Source organism: Arctopsyche grandis, chromosome 3 (genome assembly GCF_051622035.1).
Source record: "Arctopsyche grandis isolate Sample6627 chromosome 3, ASM5162203v2, whole genome shotgun sequence".
In the NCBI taxonomy this organism is placed as follows: domain Eukaryota; kingdom Metazoa; phylum Arthropoda; class Insecta; order Trichoptera; family Hydropsychidae; genus Arctopsyche; species Arctopsyche grandis.
Window position 1 is genome coordinate 17,676,652 of NC_135357.1, and position 20,059 is coordinate 17,696,710.

Genomic DNA, 20,059 nt, shown 5'->3' on the forward strand with positions numbered 1-20,059 from the left:
GTATTTATAGAGACGTGCCGCGTAATATTGACAACAATTATTTATTCGTAAGGGCCCTTCTATTATTATTACATGTCTCTGTTCGAGAAGGTATAAAAATTCTCTAATAAGACTTAACTGCTGTCTGATTTTAAAAAGTCTCAAATTATGTACAATTCGAAACCTTTGAAAAGCTATGAAAGTTCTCTAGTTGAAAATAACTTCTGGCTGATATACATAAGTCTCAAATTTCATTTAGAAATGTTTGAAGAATTAAGAAAGTTCTTTAGATGGAATATAGTGCAGACTGATTTAAAAAAAAAGTCTCAAATTAGGATTCGAAACGATTGAGAAACGATTAAGTTCTCCAGTTGGCATATATGTATGTACATATGTACATACATATGTACAATATAGGCTGATTTAAAAATGATGTGGTTGATGATTAAAATCCTTTAGCTTCATATCAGAGACATTTGCTTACCTTAATGAGAGTCAACTCCAATATGTCGGTAAAATATCAAAGCGAAGAGAAAAGTAGAAGCGGTTCAAAATTAGCTCACAAACAAAGAACTATGAAAGTTCTTTAGCTGGAATATCCTGCAGACTGAAAAAGTCTCAAATTAGGATTTGAAACGATTTAGTTGTAAAAGTTCTCCAGTTGGCATGTGCATATATGTATGTATAGGCTGATTTACAAATGATTTCGTTGATGATTAAAATCCTTTAGCTTTTGCTTACTTTAATGAGAGTCGACTCCAAAACTCAGTAAAATATCAAGGCGATCGGAAGATTAGAAGTATGTAGTTCTAAATTACCTCACAAATTTCGGACGTTTAGAAATTTCACCTAACTAACCGAGCAATTAAATTATAAAAAAGCCTCAAAACTCAATTCAAAACGTTTGAGTTTATAAAAGTTCCCCATTAATAAATAATACAATGCAGTCCGATTTAAAAAAAATCTCAAATTTAAAAAAGTCTCAAATTTCAATTCGACACCTTTGAAGAGTTATGAAAGTTCACCACCTGGAACTGCTGTCTGATTTTAAAAATCTCAAATTTCATTTAAAAACGTTTGAGGATTTATGAAAGTTCTCCAGCTAGAATAAACTGTAGTCTGATATAGAACAGACGTCGATATTTTGGGGGGTCGACCTTTGGATCATTTTAGGTTGATGATCATTCACAGTAATTGACCTAGCCTGTAGTATTTGGTAGTTTACATTTTTTTAAATAAATTAATCAGAAACCGTGTGCGTGTCTTGAAATTTTATCTTAGCACAGATAAATCGAAATGGCTCTAAAAAATCGAGTATAAAACTTACGATTATTTCCAAATTGAAATATGTACATCTAGTAGATTAGATTAAAAAATTATAAATGGCATTAATCGGAAACCGTCCTGTTTATGGTGCCCTTATATCAATTTATGACTTAACTTTTGGTTTCAAAGTTCAAAATCAAAATTGTCCCAAAAATAAAATCTAAATATTTATTTTTTGAAAAAATTCAAAATTAGTCTTTTCAGCATCGGCTATTCATATTGACTAATCATACATCATTTAAGCTAAGTCGGCAATGATAATGAAATACGAAATTCTTATTTGCCAATTAAAATTTTCTGACCGATTGAAATCGCGGAAAGGCTCACATTTACTGGAAATTCATAATTAAAATGGCTGGCCAACTAATAATCTAGTATTTGCCTACCACCAAGTTAACTGAAATAAAGTAGAGTAATGAAAAAAATAACCAAAAAAGGACATCTATATATCTTCTGTAATATCCAGTGGTGTCACCCTAATGGTTTCCATGGGTTTCCGGAAACCCGTTGTTAAAAATCGAAAGTTCCCGGAAACCCGTTATTTAATATAAAAATTCATATAATTTTTGTCAATAATTATACAAATCTTGTAAATTTTATGAACTTTCATTTAAGCGCGTGACATATTCAAAACAAAAAGTCTGCAGACATTTAAATTGTATTCAAACTATAACGGTTAATGTAACGCTAGGAAAATGTCAACCAAGCCATGACACAAAAGATAAAACCTCCCTCTTCGTTAGGCATTAAATCCAATATACGATAGAGGTACCTACATACATACATATTAATTATCGTTGTATCCATACCAAAATTTACCTTAACAAATATAATTCCATATTGATTTTCAATCTTCGATGAATTAAGAAATAAAATAAGTTACAATAATATCAAACACATAGTAAGACATGTTAAAATGCTCTTGTACATATGTATCATACATATATTCCTTGTGCACTTTATTGATTCTTGTGACATACATTGCCGTAACGTGCTTACGTTTACCGATAGCAACATGCATCATTATGTTATGCGGGCAAATTGGCTCCGGTTTCCGATAATCTTATTTGGTTTGAGAATCGTCTGATTTATTTAAAAAGTAAATAATGTGAATCAATACATCAGAAATACTTCACAAAAATGTGTAGGACACTCAAATATTAGCCCTACATATGTTCATATATACCTACATACATATTTATTGTACTTCGAAAAACCCATTAGCACGACCTGCATACTGTGAAAACACTCATTCTTGATTGCGCTACAAGATATTGCGTCAAAAGCCTAATAATATAAAAAAAGGTTTTATTATGTTCGCTTTTCTATTCCTAGCGGGAAATTTGAATTTCCGAAGTCGTTGAAAGAAAATTTAGTTTTCCTTTTCGAGACGTGATACTTTCATTTAACGCGAGCCGTAAAATTCTACATACATATCTTAGTTATGGTTGCTCTTTTTAAATCCACGCAATCTACAAAGTGTTGAATAGTTGATTACAAATAAAGAATGCGATTACAAATTTGATTCAAGTCGGTTCCGTTACAACCTTATTGGGATTGAACGCTGAGACCCAAAAATGCAATGCACGCCATCGTCCATATTTGAAGGTCATGTGACATAGTTTGCTTGTTGACAGTCATTCAAAATGAATTAATTACAATTATGACTTCGATCAAAAGTATTTTGACTAATTGAACATTCGTCGAAAGAGCGTTGACGAATAAAATTAAGTAACATTATAACGTTCTCTCCATGCCAGATAAATGCTTTACAAATGAAAAACCATTAGATTGAGAATTTTTAAATTAAAGAAAATTAAAAAAAAATGAAACGTTTTCTCTCTAGTTGCTTTATAAGTAAAATATATGTACATACATACAATAGCAAAAAAACGTCATAAAAATGATTACACAATATTTCGAAAGATTAAGATATTTTTTATTGATAAATTCGTTGAAATTATAAATATTAAAATAAGTAAACGGAGAATTTCGCACATTTATCTACTTATTAATACAGGTGACACCTATTTTTATTAACACGACATCTATTGTCCTAAGTTTTGTATATAAGTATTATTCAAGGCCAATTACAAACATCGATCATAAAAAATACCAATCATCTTAGAGACAAATTTTTGCAGCATTTTAAATATCAAAAAAATTATGAGATGCTCAAAAACTATGAGATGAGAAGCTCAAATTTTGCAAGAAAAATAGGACAGGATTGCCAATTTGTTGCAACCGTTTCCAATTAAGTCAGATAAATTGGCAAATTTTGATAGAAAACGATCGACCACATGGAGTCACATACCCAAGGTCTGGCCAACAATAAAGTCAGGAATAGAAGCCGTGACCAAAAAATCGAAAGCATTACATGCTAACCACTGATCTATGTTGTTGGTTAACACATGGCGATTACGCAAATATGGAATATCTACTCGATTTCTCGTTAGCATGATAGTTCGCGTAGTGGTTCTCGATGGGTGGGATTTTCGAGTGCCAGATATTCCGTGTTCTAGATTTTCGTGACGTGTGCGAAATCGTCACCGAACCATTAAAATTTTATATATGAAACATGCGTACACAATAGTCAAAATTTTCATAGACGAATTTATATATACATATATCAAGCTACTTTACAAAATTATTTTCGAGCACATTTATCAAAACAAAGACAACAAATTATAGTACCGGTATGAAAAAAGTCAACGAATGCAAGTTTAGTAATAAAAGAACATAAAGAAATATCGCAACGGAGATAAGATCATCATCAACTATGTATGTATGTACATATAATACATACATTACCTTAGGGGCGGTCCAGTAAATTTGAACTGCCCCTACAAAGGTCAATTTATCATTTTAATTTATATATGAAGAAAACGGACATTTAAAAACAAATTCGCTGTCAGAACGGAGTCTACTCCACTAAACGACTTGAAATTTCTCGACCCTCGTTTTCTCGACTTTTCGTCTGTTTGAACAGGAGTTTATACATTGTATACAAGTTTTTTTTTTATATACATACATATATGTATTATTTACATAATACAAAGAGGTATAGATTTGTTTTATTACAATGTCCTAGTACCAGATCCCCATTATTTTTATGACTTTTTACAAATCTACATAGGCCACAGTAAAAAAAAATGAAATGCCCTCATGCTCTTGTTTAAGCTAATTTAAAACTCGTGTCACCCTAAGTTGGACAGCCCCTAGAAAAATATCATGTAATATTCCAATCTCTAGCTATGTACATATGTAGACTGCCTACCATTTCTGCCTATAAATCAATCTAACAAGTCACATTCTTTACCCAATAATAATTTTTATATCTATGTACATTTTATCTACTTATGTATATGCGTCAATAATGTTTTACTTATATATGTACAGTATGCATTCATCTAAGCAGTTTTAATCCACTCAACTCATATCTTCGAGCTTTGTCATGAATCTTTAATAATGGAAAGCCCTAACAATCGGAACATAGCTGATCAATAGAAACCGCCTAGTTTTCTTTACCCAAAGGGTACGGAATAACGGATGGACGAGAACTACATAAATGAGACACCAGTCGATATTGAATTAGATATCTTCTTGTGGAGCACCGGCCTATTCGAGAGCTCGCCATGGGTCAGTGAGGCGAGTAATGGTTTCGGACACCTGCCCGATAGGTTGATGTAGGGCGGGTACGGAGGGGAGTGATGAGGAGGTGGGCGGCGAGGGGGAGGGCCGAAAGGTTATATATAGGTCTGCATGACGCGTCACCGCCATTACTGGCACTTGTGGCGTTTTGTAGGGGGCGGAAACAAGCGGTTCGCGAACCGTTACAACACTATTTATAGCGGTCGTTACGTAACGGACTGACCAGGAACTCGGAGCTTTACCAGACGCACACTTCACCCATCTAATGAGAATTAATTTCGATATTATGAAAATTTCGAGACAATCGACGTACATATTGTTATGATTGAAGGTTGACTTTTTTGCTACATCCTAAAGTGCCAACGTTGAAATTTGGTCAAATTCGTATTTTGAAATTCTTGAAACAATTATGGTCAGGGGAACATTTAAAATAGCTCAAGCAGCATGAGTCACTGTCGTAGAATATAAATTGAAAATAAATACTGCCGAGTCGATTTGCCTATCATTTTTAATTTATCTATGTATGTACGTAGTAACAATAGATGAAGTTTTGTTTTACTTAAAGTGAAAGAACCATAGAAGTAGAATGCATAGAATGGTCATTGTTATCAAAAGTATCGTCTGAAAGTGACCCATCGAAGAGAGAGACGGAAAGTCAGAAGAGAAACAAGAGAGAGAGAGACGAAGTTTAGCAAACAATGAACAAACTCCGCCGCGCAGAGTTTTTGTAGCAACATTTTTGGAGGCTGAGAGCGATTCTATGCATTCTACTTCTATGGAAAGAATACAGTAAAATGTAATTCTCTCTAATATATAATTTAGAAAGAGACTTTGTAAGGTTTTGGTGGTAGAATCAAGAAAAAAACTTGTATATTATTTCTTCTTGGAAAACAGTGCCACGGTCATTTAGCACCATCTATTGAAAATAAATTTAATTAATTAATTAATTTTTCTTTTGCTGTTTTATATTATTTATACATATGTAGTTAGGTAGGTAGTTTTTAGTTACAATGGCTGCGTTCACACCAACGATATTACTTACGATATTTTCCATAACCAGTTCCTAAATAGCAACCACAGGTTGCAATATGGGAACTAGATATTGAAAATATTGCTAGTAATATCGTTGGTGTGGACGGCCCCAATGATGAAATTTTCATCGGGTCTGTCACTAGTTATACTATGAAAGTAATTTTTGGTGAAAAAAACAAATCATATTAATAAAAGGCTGTACGTCCGTCCGAAAGAGATACTAAATATATAAATACTAAATATATAGATACTAAATACCTTTTCTTACTAAATTAAGAACGCGTTTCGCATGTCGTGAAGCTATGTGAAATTATCGATTATATAACATAATAATTTGTTTTTTCTGCAAGCACGAATTTTCGTGCACCCGACCACTGGTAATAATTAATGGTAACTTGATGAGAATTGATTTAAAAAATAAACTAACTAAAATTAAACTGGAATAAATTAATAAAATTGTTTATGATTGCTTTAATCCGAATTGATACATTCATTGTTCTGTTAAATAATTATTATTTTTATTTTATGTATGATCTTGAACTATACTATGTAGTAACATGAGACGAATTTCCAAAAAAAACGATACGTATGGTGACTTAAAATTATGTAAACATTTTGATTTTCAGATTTCGATCAGGCGCGGCTCTTGCATAGGAACAAGGTTACTGCAGTACTGTAACCAAACCAGGTATACGCAAAAATGTTTTCCACGAGCCGCTACTGTTCGCGAGCTTCAACTTTTTTTTCCTCAACTAAGTATGTTACAAATGAATAATCCGTTTTTCATTTCATTTAAAAAAAATACACTTTTTTATATATGAAATATAATTATAATTTTTTTTTCAACATAGTGATCCATTACATATATCGCACGAAACCATATCAATGTAAATATTATATAAATTAGAATGATTGAAGTCATTCGAAACAAAAATAAAATAAAAAAGGAAATCGGATATTATCACCTATTCAGCTCATAGTTTATTTTATCTATGTATTATCAGTTTATATTAATTTTCACATTGCTTAGAAAAAAACAACAATTCCAACTAAAAATTTTACCAAAAGTTACGAAATACCATTAATTTTAAACGAATAGATTTAAAAAAAATTCGAATACAATTTTCCGAGAAAATCAAATAGGATATTTTCTTTCGTATTCTTATTGGAATCCAATTGAAGAAAGATCAAAATTTAAATTCAACACACAAATCAAGTTTAATATGCCATCAAAAGATGGCGACCCAAGCTACAATAATACTTATAACTTCACACACACTAACAGTGAGTTTCAGATATCGTGACATTGAGACAATTTCAGACACGAACCAATTGCCACAACTGTCAGTATATATCTATAATAAAGTAAAACTGCCACTAGAAACAACATAGTTTCTGCTATATCAATTTTCCCCTTCAATTTGTAAAACGGCACGCAATATGCGGTCACTGACACAATAGTACATACACATTAATTCAGATACACATGTCATAATTAGAGACGTGGGGTGATTTTAATGAGCGCACCTGTGTCACAAACGTTAACCAAACACTCGTGGAATACCTTCGATTGTACGCATCCTGAAACAAATTCGCGGACGAAAATCCTTGGACAGAGAAACGCCGACTTGGATAACTGCAGCATCGATGAATAATAAATAAGTGGTACGGTGCCCAGATTTGTGAACATAACCAAGTGAATAAAAAGGTGATAAGATAAGAGAATGATTCGAGAAAACAACAACAGGTGCCAAGATCGCCCGAGGGAAAGCTTGGCACAAAGCTCGTCATTGCTCTGGTGACCGCTGGTGCATACTTAACCGTGACACACAACACAATTGCACTGATTTGCTTTTCACACAACGACAACAACATCAAAACTGTGTCAAATTATACAATACACAACGTGTTCCAAAATAACTCAAATACAAACAACTTAGATACAAAACAAAACTCAAGTAAAATACGCACACGTAAAAACAAGTAGAAGCGTGTCGACGAGCACACAAAACCATCAACTTCCAACCCGCAACTGTTCGCGAAACGTCAGCTAACACTTTTGCGTGTGTAATGATATGCTCGCCATCGACAATGCAAACCGTTGCGGGTTAGGTTAGGTACGTCGCGTGGTATAAAAGCGTGACTGGCCGAGTATACTCGGATGGAAACTCACCGTCCTGTCGTCCTGTTGCTGCTCGTCGCTCTCGCGGGCAGGCGACAGCCTCTGGTTGGAAACATTGTTCTGCTGTTGGTGCTGATTCTGCTGCTGCAAAATATGTCATCATCTTTAATATTCACCGATGAAAATATATAAAAAAAAAAGAAATATTATTTCTAATATGTACGTATACACAATAGTAACGTTACATTTCCAATTGAATAACAATACATTTTCATTGCTTTGAATCAGGGCTGTGGAGTTGAAGTTAAAGTCGTTAAAAAGCGATCGACTCACATTCTAAATCACTGTTTAACTACTTTAATGTATGTGAATATTGAACTATAAACGAACATGTATTCAGGACCAAAGGGACTGAAACGCAATGATTCAATTTTAGATCAAATTGACAATCCCATCACGCCAAATGCAAACAATTTATCAGTTTTATGCAGAGCCGTGGCGTGGGGGGGGGGTGCAGGGAGGGAAACTGATTCCGGGTGCAAGATTGAAGGGGGGGGGGGGGGGCAAAACGCGGTTGGTAATATCGGGAATATTTTTTTAGATGATTTTTAAAATATTGATTATTATCTGATATTGTTCTATTCTCTTTTTAATTGAATTTATTATTTTGAATTTTAATTTATTTATTGCGAGTATAAAATTACTAGTATTGTACCCGATGACATATACATGTATCATTGCATGGGTGTTGGCATATTAAATTATTAAATTAAAAAAAAATTAAAGAAATGTGTCATTGGTCATGAGTTCGATCCCCCACGCGGTCCAATTTTTTTCAAATACTTTTTAGATATATTTAATTTAATATTTATATGTAATTGTTTAATATGAAAAAAAAATGTAAAAACCACCTACTTACCTACATATAAACAATATAAAACACCGATACAAAAAATTATTAATTAAATAAATTTTCAATAGATAGCGGTATATTATTTCTAAATTATTTCCGTCTATTTTCATAGCGGAAAATTCGCATCGAACAGTATATGTATATAGAACGTTTTTTCGTTTGTTATTATTCGTATTACATTTGTACGTCATTTTGTTGGAAGCGGTCTAGCTTACGTACACATGTATGTCGAATCGAAACGAATATTATAGTACGGCGAGCGTTATCTCAGATACATAGACACACAGACGGAATAGCGAAATCATATATATGATAAAACGGTGATTTTGATATTTCACTTAATAGACGTAATCGAAAATTGTGTATAAAAAATAAAGAATAGGGGGGAGCTTGTCTGCTCAATAAATAATAAATTCCGCTCTAGCTACGGCTCTGGGTTCATATATAATATTTATTATTAAATTTAAAAGAAAAAATCTCGAGGTAAATTTTTTATATGATCATAAAACTTCATCTATTACATAGCAGTGCGCTCCGTTCCACCGACTTGAAATGTCTCGACACTCGTTTTCTCAACTTTTCCTCTGCATGAATAGAAGTTAGTGCATTGTATGCAAAAATGTTTTATTTTGTATGCATGTCTGAAATATCTTTAATATACAAGACATATTGTGATCATTCATAGAATTTTATGCTATTAACACACCTTTAAAACATTTCAAAAACTTTTAAAAACCAATTCTTACTATATTTTTTAAAAAGTTAGTGTTAAATTTGTAAAATAAGTATTTCACTATGTAAAACATTTTTGCATATGTAAAAACTCGACGACGAGAAACAAAAAAATGAATCAAATAGGAAAATTAGCCCATTTGTCGCATTGGTTAGTGAAATTACCAATGTACATATGGAAATGGTTTTACAAATACACATATGTACATATGAATAAAAATTGGAAAAAAATGACATTTTTAAATTATTAAAATCGGAGTCGGCTCCACAGCCTTGCGTTCACATACAATATACAAATGTATGTAGAAATGAAAGTGCTCAGCTCTACTTTACTTAAAATGCGTCTACAATCAATTCACATTAGATGCAGCCAAATTCATACCAATCGCCAAATATCCGTTAAGTTTTAAATACTTAAATTTAAAACAAAACACTTCTGTTTGCTAGTACAACACATCAATTTTTTTTCCAAATGGGTACTATGCACTATATTTGCGTCTGTTTTAAATGAATCGATTGTCTAATTAATATTAATTCAAGCGGAGCTGGGTACTTTCACGAGTTCGGAACAGTAGTTCAAAATAATATATTGAAATTTTTTAAAAAGCATTGCATCGGCCGGGAATCGAACCCGGGCCGCCCGCGTGGCAGGCGAGCATTCTACCACTGAACCACCGATGCCTGTCGGAGAGTCGTACATAAGATCAATCTGTCTCTGAAATTGCAATATTTATGTACATATCTTGAATAAGTGAAACGTAAAGGAGGTTTGTAAAAATAGCATGATAATATTTCATATCTTTTAAAACAAGGAACAGGTGAAGGTCACGAAAAAAGAACGAACGGAAAAGAAAATAACGAGAGAGCGAAAACGGATCCGTATTCCGTTATTCGTTATTTATCAAAAAGAATAATGGATTCCATGCTCCAATCAAAAAGAAAGCTTATTTGGGAAGCAAAGATTAGAATTTATTTACTTGCTGGATAGCACGGGAGAAAAACGTATTTTCCTTTGGATTATTCTATAGATTACATACCATTCTATACACTATGATGATAAATACACTACGGTTAAATTATATTTTAACATCGAATAGCAATTCAAAAGTATTGTTGAATTAAAACACATAAACATGCTTTTTGATTAGTTTGTTTTTTACAATTTAGATTAAAAAATACTACCACAGAAACAAGCAAGGTATTTCGATATAAAGGATCTTTTGTATGCATGTTCGTATATGAACCATTTTCGATTTCCATCTACGACACGATACATAAAGCCTGTCTTATATGGTTTTTTTTTTTTTTTTTTTTATTTCTTTTGAGTTGTGGATTTTTTATATCTACATACCAAACATTGAAAAAACTAACTTGTTCGTCGTATTCAGATGGAACGCAGCCGTCGTTCTGAAAGTTGTTGACAATACTTTGGACAAAAAAGTCTTCTGGGAAAGCCTGCGAACAAATATCGGTTCTAATACACGAAGGGAGACACTCCAAAGTCTAAACGCCCTCTCCTCGTAGAAAAATATTTTCTTTCATAAGGCGTGGGTTGGAGAGAGACGTTGGAGGACTTTCTCCTCCGCAACAATGTGTAACTCGTTCCCTTTGTGTAAGAGACCCTTGAAAGCATGCGCCAAAGCGCACATAACAAAGCGTTAACAAAGAGGACAGAATTACGAACAAAAAACAACGCACATGTTTCATAATTAATGAAGAAAATTCAAATAAATAGATTTTAAACACATAACATCCATAAATGCTCGTAATTAAATTTGAAACATTAACAAATCTGATAATTATATTAAATACAGATAGCTTATCTATTCAGCTTTTATGCACGTTACAATTTCAAATTTAATCTTGCTAGCATCTAAATAAATATGTATGTGTAAAGAAATTCATAGATTACAAAAAAAAAAAAAAACAAGTAAAAATAATTTTGAATTTTTTCAGTCATAATAATTTCAACCCTTAAGGCGTCCATAAAATAAATTAATCACATATAAAATAAAGTAATCACATTTTTTTGTTATTGCTGATTAACACGAAAAAAATTTAGAAAGAAAAGAAGATCTTTTGAAATAAGCTTTAGACATTAAAAACCAATCACATTTGAATCACGCAATTAAATTGAAGCATGCTTAGAAATTATTTATAAATTATAATGAATTTAAAATAATGTGTCAATGAATTTTTAAAATAATTAAATGAATAATAATAAAATATTTTAAGAAATTCATCGATCTACAAAATTAAAAAAAAACTTACCATCGTCGATTGTTAAACGAAAGCTTAATTTACAATTTTTTTTAGTCTCTGGTAAAAACTTATATTTTAAACTTTGATCCGCACACCATCGCAAAAAATGAATGATTACATAAATGAGAACAAAATTCTACTATGTATGTATGTATATAAGCAAATCCAATGCAAAAATGCATTAAATATTAAATAAGAATAAGACCTATTTGTGTATTTTAAATAAAAATAAAATAAATAAGAAGCTTAAGATAAAATTTCATTCATCTTCAAACAATCGTAACATATTCTAGAATAGATATTTATAATACATATGTATGTATGTACATGCTCGAGTACTGTGAGACTAGCATTGGATGCGAGGTGTGGGTTCAAAGTTAAAATATTCCCAAGGTGTTGTTGCTCGTCCGTATACTGAAAACCAATGGATGTTACTTACATCCTGAAGGGCTGCCACTTCGGAGCTGACCTCCCATTTGTTGGCGATGCGAATGGTCTCTGCGGTCTTCTGCTGTACCGATTTGGAGTCATCGAGAAGGGTTAGCTCGTAAAACTCTTGAATATCTGAAAACGAAAATAAATTCCGTGACTAAAAATTCATTTATACAATGCCTCACACTAATGAAAACCTTTCACCGCGAAAATATCGAGCATACTTACATTGTTTGGCAAATATTTATGTACGCGAAAATTGAATGTAAATTTTAAACGATATCGTGTGTTTTATGCTAAGTACGTATATAAGATATTTTTATTTTGAATTTACCGTAAATATTGTTTTTCAAGTATATATAAACAAAAATACCAGGTACAAATACGTAAAATGTTCCATATTTCATATTCACACACTATACATATGTATAATGCAAAAACGGACTGTTAATAAATTGATATGGTAACCAACAGATACTACTTAGGTACATAAAATAGCTTTTATCACTATTGAACATGATTTGAAGACCTTGTAAATAAGTGCTATTTTTATGGGGGGGGGGGGGAGTCAGCTTAATTTATTATAGAAAATTGTATTGTCATCGGATATATGTTATATACTTATATAACATGTAGTGTAATTGGATCAAAAATTGATTGTTAGAAACCATGTCATCAACAATCATTTAATAATAATAATAAAAAAAATGTACATACATACATACATACGAATGTATGTATGTATGTATGTAGACAATAGAAATTGATTGTATTCATATGTATTTAATTTTCTCTATTATACATACATATACATATGTATGTATATAGAAACAATGACATATTTATAGGTACGTATGAACTTGATATTGTTGCCATTGCTATTTATCTGCAACACAATGGTTTTAAATTGATATGCATAAACATAAATATACATTTATGTAAACCTTTTTTCCATATGAATTCAATATGTACTGCTTAATAATCTTTTGAAAAAAAAAATTTTTGACCAACCAAATCGTAATAAATGCGATCAGACGGTGGTTTCAAATTATACTCGAAATTTTCAAATGGTCCAAACCTTAAATAAATAAATAAATTAAAAAATTAAATTTATTTATTGTTACGAATTTACTTTATTGCATTTATTACATTATTTACCTGAGATTTTTTTATTTACCGGTAAATAAAGGTATACCGGCAGTTGGAAAAATCATTTACCGTTTACCGGTTTATGAAATTGGACGGTAAATTGCAATCCCTAATGTTAACCCATGCAAAAAAGGAAGCTATTGACTCTTGTATGTGGAACAACACAATCTTGTCCCACATTAATACAAAGACGTTTATTGAAAAATACGCCAAACCCAAACATTCAAATATAGGATATTCGGTTACAAAACTGTAAAGTAGGTACGTCTCATGTATAAAGGACTATAATGTTTCATAGAAACTGGTTTTTTTTTTTTGTGTGAATTTTATTTGTTTTTTGGCAATTCCGAGTTAGGCTTATCAGATACCCAATTATCGCTCACTGGAGATGCAAACGAAGAGTTAACCATCAGCTCAGGAATTAGTTGTTGTTGAAAGACAAATTATATTTTTTCCATAACATCATTAAAAAAATAGTCCCTGTCTCGTCATCATTGTATATGTACATACATATATATCGTACTGAAAAATTTACCAAATAATATATTTTATCACATTTTCAATGTATGTAAATTTAAAAAATCAGCACTTTATAGTAAACATTTTCTTATTTAAATTAAAATTGAAAAGGTTTGAGAAGTTGAGACGCAATATTAGGGGGCCGCGATACCGAAAATGTTGCCGAACATTGTATTTAACGATATGTATCGGAAAACAGTAAAAATCGAAACAATTTTACAGACAAAGATATATGTAAAATATACATATATGCACGTAACATAAAAATGTGCGCATCGATCGTTTTCGTAGTTCTTTGCCATTCGTTTTCAACAAATAAAATATACGAAATTGAAAAAATCAATACTCTCGGTATTTCATTTTTAATACCGGTATTACCAAAGGCTCATTTTCGGTCAAAAACCGATATTACCGGTATCGGTACTTTCGGTATTGCAATCCCTATAAGCATATGTTGTAATACGACAGTTTCGTAACGTTGTTGACAATCAATTGGAATAAATCGGCCAATGGAGATTCAAACATACCATCGATATAAGAAAATCCCTATAATAACACAGTAGTACATATAATATAGTCACCATTATTAACCTATGCTTCACCTATATGGAATAACGCCTCGAACACTAACCTTTCCAAACTCGAAATAATACAAAATAAATCCCTAAATATAATTTATAGCACACCCATATATACTAACTAAACTGCATGTCATAAATAATATTCCGTTAATTACATACATTATTAACAAACTAACCAGTAGATTCTATGACAGAATCACTAATAACCAGACACCGGACCCACAGCGCGCCGTCCATTGTTCAATTGTTGTAAATGCTTTGTTAAAGGTTCGCCGAAACTTTTTTTTGCACTCTAGCTTTGTAAATATAGCTAAACCGCCCCGATTCCTGGAAAAAGCACGGTCTGTATCCGTAGTCTACTAATAACCATATCTTGTGAAGAGTCTCGGTGCTTACTAAAGCCCAAAGCACACACTTGTGAAGAGTCTCGGTGATTACTAAAGCCCGGACCCAGAGGGTGCCGCGTATTGTTCAAATGTTGTAAATGCATTGTTAAAGGTTTGCCAAACCTTTTTTACAAAGGATTTACAACAATGAAACAATGAGCGGCACCTTGGCTATCCTACCTCTAGTGATTAAAACAAAGTGTCTATACCCTTCAGGTATAAACACAGATTACCTAAATACAATCTGCTTTAGATCGTCGACTTTATTTATTTATTTTTTTTTATTTAATATACTTGGGGGAGGCGGCAAAGCCGATAGGCCCAAGGGGTTTGAATAAACATATTTTACAAATTATACATATATGCAATAAAAAAATGAGAAAAATTAAAATACATTAAAAAAAACAATATTAAAATAAAATAAAATAAAAAAATATAAAATATATAAACAAAAATGATAAAAATACAGAAATATGATTATGGGAAAGAAGAATCACAAAAATCCTTTGGTTTTAAAAAAAGTATCAAGTTTATTCTTAAAAATATTAATATTAATAGAGGTTACTAAATCGTTGGGAAGACTATTCCAAACTAAAACCACTCTGTTAGAAAATAATGTATCTCTGATCAATTTAAATTTTTTTTTTTAAATTGATCAAAAACTTTAGAGCGTCTTTAATTAATACTATGTATTAGATGTATTATGAGCATTTATAAGAATTGTAAATAGGTTTTTGAGCTCCGTTTCCTATTATGCTGTACATTAACATTAGAATAATATAATACTATGAATAGTAACGAAATTAAATTAAAATTGTAAAATAGAAAATGATCAGTAGATCAGTAGCTATTAAAATAGATATAAGATTGTATATTGTGAACATAATTTAGTAATAATAAAAAGCATTTAAAAATCAAAAAAATATAATATAGCCGTAATATAAACGCAAACAACGACCGCAACATCGATATGTACTGACAAACGAAACCTTGACCGACAACACCTGGCTAGGTAAACCTACAAATAGTATTACACAATAGCGTGGACACAGATTGTACAAACACGACACAATTGGATTCGACCGAAACAAAGTCAGAATCGGAAATTGGGCACGTGACCCGCGTAATATGTAATGGGGGCTTGTTCCGAGAGTGGCTTTCGTCAACGCAACGTGACGTAGACAGAGCGAGATCAGCGTCAGGTCAGCGGCGCCCAACATTTCGGGAGGGGTCCAGGGGGCGGCCTTGTCCCATTTTCCAGAAATAATCGGGCCCCCGGGCCAGTCCGGTGTCTTTTGTTCGTGTGCCGGTGGCCCAGCTCCCTACTCTCCCGAATCTAAATGTGGATGTCGTCGTCGCCACGCTAACATGGAATATATTGCCCGCACGTGGCCGCGGTCTCACGCTCGACTTCCATGCACCGCCATGCTCTTTTGCTTCTCACCGGTCAACCTAAATAATGGCACTCTCTCGTGTGTAACACGTCATTGGCTCAGTCAACTTGAGGGGATGCTGCGAATTCGTGTTTGGATTTCCATAACTTGTGGAGTGGCCCACCTCAACCGTACGACCACAGCCGTTTCTGGAGACCTTGACAAATATGTATTAACCCTTTGAGTGCTGACGTCTTTTCAGTTGAAAGCCCGCCACGCTGAAAAGTTGGCGCCAACATTTCCAACTAGAATTATTTAGAAATACAATAGAAAGCAGGTATAAAAATTGTAGCTAATCCAAACAAACCCTAGATAACTACCGTCGAGGATTTCGAGTTTTGTAAAGGTGTGTTTAGACTCTTTAATATATCTTGCAACAATATAAAATAAACAAAAGAAGTTTATTGTAGAATGTTTGTTTCCAAAACTAGTTCCACCTTCTTCATTGTTGTTAAAATGTAATGCTCACAATCTAACTTCCAAGTCACAATGCAAAATACTCAGCAGTTAGGGATTTCTATCTAGTAATTCTGCTATGGTTATAAATTCAGAAATTCCGGTGTAAACGAGTCTTTATTAACGTTGACAAATGAATGACACGGAACACACGACCCATGTTCAATGCATTTTTTCTAATGTTACCTTTAAAGGTTGTATTCTTGTAGTATTCTTGGTAGTATTCTTGGTAGTATTCTTGATAGTATTCTTGGTAGTATTCTTGGTAGTATTCTTGGTAGTATTCTTGGTAGTAATCTTGGTAGTATTCTTGGTAGTAATCTTGGTAGTATTCTTGTTTACTTTGTACATGCAAAATTTACAACGCCTATCAGCGTTTTGCAGGCCCATGGACTTGTCAGCAAAATGGCGATCGACGTTAGTTAGCATTCAAAGGGTTAAATGAGAAGAAATATTTTTTTTTAATCAATGTTAGGGTTGTGCCTGTTGAAATTTCAACGGGTGGTTTTGATTTTTTTTAAGTTTCGGGGTTTATTATAAGTTAAACACTACCTACCTACATATAAACAATATAAAACATTAATAGAAAATTAATTTATTAATGAAATTATTGAATGGCGCTAAATGCACATGAGATTATTTTCCTAGAGGAAATATTGGTGGCAAACAGTATATATACATACATATATATAGATTTTTTTTTTATTCGTTATTATATTTGTACATTTTGTTGGCAGTGTTTTAACGGTGACGTACATACTATGTACATATGTATCGAATCGAAACGACTATCTTACTACGGTGAGCGTTATCCCAGACACACACAGAATATAATTTGTGCAATGTAAGGCATAAAAGGCTCGGCAGGCAAAAAAAATTCAAATATATTCAATAAATTTATCAGTTTTTAAATTTTGAGGAACAGCATTAAAACAATGTCACTAATTAAAAAATGTTTCGGAACGTGATAGGTATAAATAACGTATAACGAAAGCGTCAAATTGATGCTGAAGTTCCATAAAAAAGTCTGTTATTATGTTATTCATATTCATATTCTTTTGTTAATATTCTTAAATTTTATTTTCGATCTTGACCGCTGGTCGATCTTAAATATTTTTTTATAATTTGAAAGCACCCCTCGTATCGAGCGCCCCTGGAAACCACCCAGTTGCCAATGCATTGCTACGGCACTGCGTAGGACCACTCCACGGCTTACATCAAGATTTGTCGGCAAACAAGTCTGTTGTAACGTCTCTAGATACGAAATTTGTCCCAGCTAGAGACGGACAAATTCTGAATACTTTTCGTCCAATGTAAACATCGATGCTGTTAGGCAGATCTGGATATTTGTAACTTCAAGTTGATCATTTCCTATCAGAGTTTACCAATTTATCTGATTTAATTGTTGAAACGGTTCCTCGCATATTGGCTACCTATCCTCTATTTGCCACCACTGTCTGATTATGAATTTAAATCCATTTATGTATAAAACATATCTAGGCTTAAACATATACGCCGTTTTATTTCAAAAATTTAAAACTTCATTTAAAAACCGTCAACACAAGGTGTGTGTTTTGAAATCTTCCAAACTTCATACAAAAAAAAGTATTTTTGCAAATATTTACATAGATTCAATCTTCCATTCATAGATATCATACCAGCATTTTTTTATTCAAGTTATCGATAAATAAATTGAAGACAGCGTGGTTTAAAACTCGACTTTTTTTCGAAGGAATTGATCGATAATATTCCAAAATAATAATATTCTGAAAAGATTTTTAATCTAAATCAAAACTTATCTGATAATTCATACGCTCAAAGCCAACTATAAAGAAGCTGTATTCAAATTTTTAATTTAATTTATAGAAATGTTTAGGAGTTATGTTTAGTTTTGCAAAGCCTATTAATTCGAAAAAATAAGCGGACTTTCGTAAAGGATTTTTTTGGAAATTTAAGCCGTCCATAACTCATAATTTGAGAAGTGCCTATGTTATATTATTACATTTTGTCACATGACTTAATTAAAGATATATAGTCTATTGTCATAAACCATGAACCTTACCTATACATATGTATATTTAATTTATTTTACATTGAATGATAAAAACATAAAAGAGGTTTGTAAAAAGTACTTTTCTATGTTCAGTTTGAATATGTCAAAATTTGACATACGTATATCTTACATTGAGATATATACATAAATTTCTATACAATATAAGTTAGGCCACAAGTGTCAATTTGGGGCAACTTGTTATTGTGAAAATTAAATTAAAAAAAAACTTTGTCAAATGCAATTTTGTTGTAACATTAACAGAAAAAATCATGTGGTGGCAACATTTTTTGAAGGAAAAAGGCTAGCTATTTCTGGTTTATTAAATTCAATCCTTTTTTCCTGATGTGTGAAAATGATATATAAAGGCCAAAAAAATTGTAGAAAAAAATGCAACCAAGAACAAGATTAATTACACATTACTTAGACGTAATCTGAAAGTTAATTTAAAGTAAAACCGAAAAACATGAAAAACCTTGAAGCTCAAAAGTACATAAGTACCACAAACTTCCACTTGAAAAAATATTATTTTGTGAAACTTACATGTACAAAGTCTTAACTCGATCCATTTAGCTATTTAATCCTTTGAGCGGTGAGTTACTTTTTACATCAAACTTAAAAGTTTATAGTTGTATAATATGTAAATCAAATTCAGTGGCTCTTAAACCACTTTTAAAATCTCATTAAAAAATCCAATTTTGTTTAAAGTTTTAAAACTAACACATTATACATGTATGTTGGATTTGTAGATTAAAAAATTCGGGTGTGAACAACCCATGACTTTATCTATGTATGTATTTGAGGAATATAAGAAAGTCACAAAACAAAATTCTATATTGAATCGTACATACACATTCACACATACCGATTGCATTATGAAATATTAATAGTATTTATTTTCTTTTTATTTTCATCACATTGATACAACAATTATGCTTGAATTTTTTCGTGAAGATCACACATGTTTAACGGGTCCAAAAAAATAGTGAAAGAAAAAACTGCCACTTCCGGTTAAGGGATGCTTATCAATTTTAAA

The 20,059-nt window shown here is 32.0% G+C and overlaps 1 protein-coding gene and 1 non-coding gene across 5 annotated transcripts in view; both read right to left on the bottom strand.

Annotated features, from left to right (window-relative positions):
• Positions 1-20,059, bottom strand: part of dlg1 (MAGUK family member discs large 1) — a 66,688-nt gene that overhangs the window by 17,298 nt on the left and 29,331 nt on the right. For 2 of the 4 annotated variants that reach the window (XM_077427866.1, XM_077427864.1), the window contains exons 3-5: positions 12,457-12,581; positions 11,127-11,210; positions 8,162-8,254 (exon numbers count right to left, since the gene is read on the bottom strand). In XM_077427866.1, the coding sequence (XP_077283992.1) occupies positions 8,162-8,254; positions 11,127-11,210; positions 12,457-12,581 (302 nt within the window). The remainder of the gene's footprint in view (positions 1-8,161; positions 8,255-11,126; positions 11,211-12,456; positions 12,582-20,059) is intronic. The other 2 variants (XM_077427868.1, XM_077427865.1) reach the window with 1 other exon arrangement.
• On the bottom strand, positions 10,366-10,436 carry TRNAG-GCC (transfer RNA glycine (anticodon GCC)). The gene has a single exon. It is a non-coding gene; the product is annotated as a tRNA-Gly (tRNA).